Source organism: Mus pahari, chromosome 10 (assembly GCF_900095145.1).
Source record: "Mus pahari chromosome 10, PAHARI_EIJ_v1.1, whole genome shotgun sequence".
Classification (NCBI taxonomy): domain Eukaryota; kingdom Metazoa; phylum Chordata; class Mammalia; order Rodentia; family Muridae; genus Mus; species Mus pahari.
This window is the reverse complement of record NC_034599.1, coordinates 67,837,127-67,841,261: the sequence shown is the minus strand read 5'-3', so window position 1 is coordinate 67,841,261 and position 4,135 is coordinate 67,837,127. Positions and strand designations below refer to the sequence as shown.

The window sequence follows — 4,135 nt, the reverse complement described above, 5'->3', positions numbered from 1 at the left end:
CTTATAAACAACTATGAAATAACCATTCATTCAAAAAAAAAAAAAAAAAAAAAAAAGATCTGGATCACATGTGAGCCCTCCAATTCTGGATTGTAGTTCATTCCAGATATAGTCAAATTGACAACCAGGAATAGCCCCTTGAATCATTGTGTTTGGGCTATGATCACTCCTGTTTGGCTCAACAATAACCTATCTCGGGCCAGGCATTTGGCCCAGTTGGTAGAGTGCTTGGCTAGCATGTCCAAAATATCTGGACCCCACTAAGCTGCAAGGGGCTTTCATCTAGCACGTGCTACTAAGTATACTTGCTAACAAAGGAATAAAGCAAATAAAGTTCATGGCTCACATGAACCCAGCATTCAGGAAGTTGAGGCAAGAGGATTGCAAATTTGAGGCCAGCTGGGTTTCAAAGGGAGTTCCTGACCAGCCAGAGCGACAGAGTGAGGCCTTACCTCTAAAGGCCAAACATAAGTATATCACCATTTAGCTGGGCATAGTGGCCCACACCTAAAAATCCAATACTTGGAAGGCTAAGGCAGGATTGCCATAATTTCAAGCCCAGCCTGGAATCCATAGTTTCTACCAAGCTAGCCCCCTAAAAATGAGTGAAGAAGGGTCCACGAGATGGCTCATCTCCGTGGCTGCCTCCTAAGCGCAGAGGTGTGAATCACCACACCAGACCCAGATCTAGGATATGGTTACGTTTTTGTTTGTTTGTTTTCTTTTTTTCTTTTTGGTTTTGGAGACAGGGTGTCTCTGTGTAGCTCTGGCTGTCCTGGAGCTCCGCTCTGTAGACAAGGCTGGCCTCTAACCCTCACAGAGATCCACCTGCTTCTGCCCCTTGATTAAAGGCATCTGCCACTACTGCCTGGCTATAGTAACTGTTTGTAAACCCAGCATTGGCAAGGCTGAAACAGAAGGACCACCATGAATTCCAGAATAGACAGAACTATAAAAGTATGCCGGGCGTGGTGGCGCACGCCTTTAATCCCAGCACTTGGGAGGCAGAGGTAGGGGGATTTCTGAGTTTGAGGCCAGCCTGGTCTACAAAGTGAGTTCCAGGACAGCCAGGGCTAGACAGAGAAACCCTGTCTCCAAACAAACAAACAAACAAACAAACAAAAAAGAACTATAAAAGTAAGACCCGGTCTCAAAACATCAAAATCTGCAAACTAAATTTGTTTTAACTTTCATTGGGATGTATTTTTTAAGCTTTATTTTTAATGTGTGTGTATGTACCATGTGAGTTTGCACTCTGTTGGGATAACCTCCCCCCACATATAGTGCATCAGTGTGAATGTGTGCCCCAGTATCCTCAATTGTTAGTTGCTGAGCCCAAAGTGTCAGGTGCTGGTGGGATATGATATTGTTATTTCTATAGCCCCCAAGACTGCTTTCTATTTATAAATGGTTGAAGCTGGGGGAGGAGCAGAACGTGGAGGAAGCCAGTGAGCCACAGGGTCACAGGGTGGAGATCTGGTAGGAGATTAGCTGAGTCTGGATGGCTTGCTAGCTCAGGAGACTGCCCTCAACAAAAAGGCCAGCAGGCTAAAACTATAAAGATGTCTTGGTGTCTTTATTATTAAGCCCCAAACATGACACTTCAAAAGTATCTATACTAGTGCTCAGAGTGATCAAAGAAGGCATCAGATCCTTGAAGCTGGAGCTCCAAGTAGTTGTGAGGCATCCAATGTAGGACTGGCACTGAACTTGAGTCCTCTGGAAAAGCCACAAGTGTTCTTAACCACTAAGCTGTGACACTGGCCCTTGGTTAGTTTTTTTGAGACTCAGTCTTGCTATGTGGCCCAGGCTGGCCTGGAAGAAGGCATCTTCATTGTATTTCCTACTTGGGAGTGCTGGGATTAAGGGCACACACAAGACCCTTGTTTTCAACAACAGCCTATAACTAAGTTCAAAATATGGCTTAGGGACTGGGGAGATGGCTCAGTGGTTAAGAGCACTGGCTGCTTTTCCTGAGGGCTTGGGTCAATTCCCATCACCCACATGGTGATTCACAACCGTCTGTAATTCCAGTTCCAAAAGACCTGATGCTCTCTGCTGGCCACTGCAGGCACTGCATATAACTGTGGTACACATTCCTACAGGCAAAACACCCATACACAGAAAATTAAGTATAAATAAATCTCTTTAAAAAATAAACAAGGTTTTCAGAGTAACTGGTTTTTCTGTTGTTTATTTCTTCACTTTCTCTTGAAACAGTTTCACTATGTAGCCCAGGCTAGCCTGGAATTCTACATCCTTTTACCCAGCAAACCCAGGGTTGGTATGCAATATATATTATACTCTAACTGGTCTAGCCTCATACAACAAATAATATAAAGAAAACTATATAGTTATGTGTATCTGTAAGTGACTAAAAATTGTTTACATGCCGGGCAGTGGTGGCGCACGCCTTTAATCCCAGCACTCGGGAGGCAGAGGCAGGTGGCAGAGCCGGGGCTACACAGAGAAACCCTGTTTCGAAAACCCAAAAAAAAAAATTGTTTACATATTATACCAAAGCCAGTCACTTAGAATGTAATACTATATTTAATATAATAAGAATATTTTATATGTACAATCTTTTATGTGGAAATTCTATTTTGTGACTATCCCGGATATGCCAACAGCAACACCAAAGCCCAACCAATCTCTGTGCTAAGACCGAGGAGGATTCAAACAGCCCATTCTCTGGCTTTCTTTTGTGTTTTGCTTGCTGTATAGCTCTGGCTGGCCTCAAGCTCACAGAGACCTGCCTACCTCTGCCTTTCCAGTACTGGGATCAAAGGCACTGAGAGATAGGCCACTTTCACCTTGGAGATGGTTCATCAGGCGATTCTGCCATTCCAAAGACTCTCTAGCACTGTGCTTTACAGAGCTAGAGTACTTGCAGAGACTCCTGTACCTAGTGCCTCTAGTCACAAGACTTCAGTGTTGTCCCTTGAATTATATTCCGAATCTTCTCTGCATCGTTCTGTACAACTGTGTTGGCTGGGTCAATCTTAAGTGCAGCTTCGTAATCTTGCAAGCCTGTATTGACATATCAACAATAATCAATAAAGCAAGTATCTCATAAATACCTGTGTTATCTGGACAACTTTTTGTTTTTCTGAAACAGGGTCTCCTGAAGCTTAAAAGACTTTGACCTTGATAGGTAACTGAAGACAATGTTGAACTTCCCAAGTGCTGGTGGGATTGCAAGTGTGTGCCACCACACATAGTTTATATGGAACTGGGGATCTAACGGCCTCATGCATGCAAGGCAATGAAATGGGTCTACTAACAGAGCTACACCATGCCTCCATCTGACTCTTACCTTCAACATACAATTCTAGTTGACAGAACGCTGTACCTCGTCGAACGTGTGCCTTCATTCTTGCATTGGCATTGTCAGCAACAGGTGGTGTCAATAACTCTAGTGCCTTTCAAATAATGTATATATAATTAGGGGTTACTGAGATGCTCAATGGGTAAAGTGCTTGCTCTGCAAGCCTGAAGACCTGTGTTCAAACCCCAGCACCCACATTAAAAAAAAAAAAAAAAAAAAAAAAAAAACAGGCATGGCGGAGTGTGCTAATGTCAGCTCTGGGAAGCAGAGACAGAAGGATCCCTAGGGCTGGCTGGTTGGCAGGTCAGCCAGCTTAGATGAATTAGCAAGGCCCTGATCCCAGTGAGAGACCTTGCTTCAACAAAAAGGTGAGGAGTGATAATTAAGGAAAAAGAGCCTGTGGTACAGGAGTGGACATGGGGGAATGAAGGGAGAAAGAGTGAGGAAATTGTATAATTATACTTTAACTTAAAACACACACACACAATGCAAGTATAAGGCTAGAAAGATGGCTCAGAGGCTAAGAGCACAGACTGCTCTTGCAGAGGACCTGAGTTCAGTTCCCAGCACCCACATTAGACATCTTACTAATGTCTGTAACTTCAGTTCCAGGGGAACCAGTCTCATCCTTTGTATTCTGTGGACAACTGCATTCATGTGCAAATAACCACCCATGTTACTACCACACACAAACATACACATAACTCAAAATAAATCCTTAGAAAAGAAATAAGGCCGGGCAGTGGTGGCGCACGCCTTTAATCTCAGCACTTGGGAGGCAGAGGCAGGCGGATTTCTGAGTTGGAG

At 43.8% G+C, this 4,135-nt stretch overlaps 1 protein-coding gene across 3 annotated transcripts in view; it reads right to left on the bottom strand.

Annotated features, from left to right (window-relative positions):
• Nucleotides 1-2,534: 2,534 nt before the first annotated feature.
• The window catches only part of Dnaaf4 (dynein axonemal assembly factor 4), a 12,539-nt gene continuing 10,938 nt past the window's right edge, over nucleotides 2,535-4,135 (bottom strand). Inside the window, exons 8-9 of one of the 3 annotated variants that reach the window (XM_021207883.1) lie at nucleotides 3,317-3,422; nucleotides 2,535-3,030 (exon numbers count right to left, since the gene is read on the bottom strand). In XM_021207883.1, the coding sequence (XP_021063542.1) occupies nucleotides 2,915-3,030; nucleotides 3,317-3,422 (222 nt within the window). In that variant the 3' untranslated portion in view covers nucleotides 2,535-2,914. The remainder of the gene's footprint in view (nucleotides 3,031-3,316; nucleotides 3,423-4,135) is intronic. The other 2 variants (XM_021207885.1, XM_021207884.1) reach the window with 2 other exon arrangements.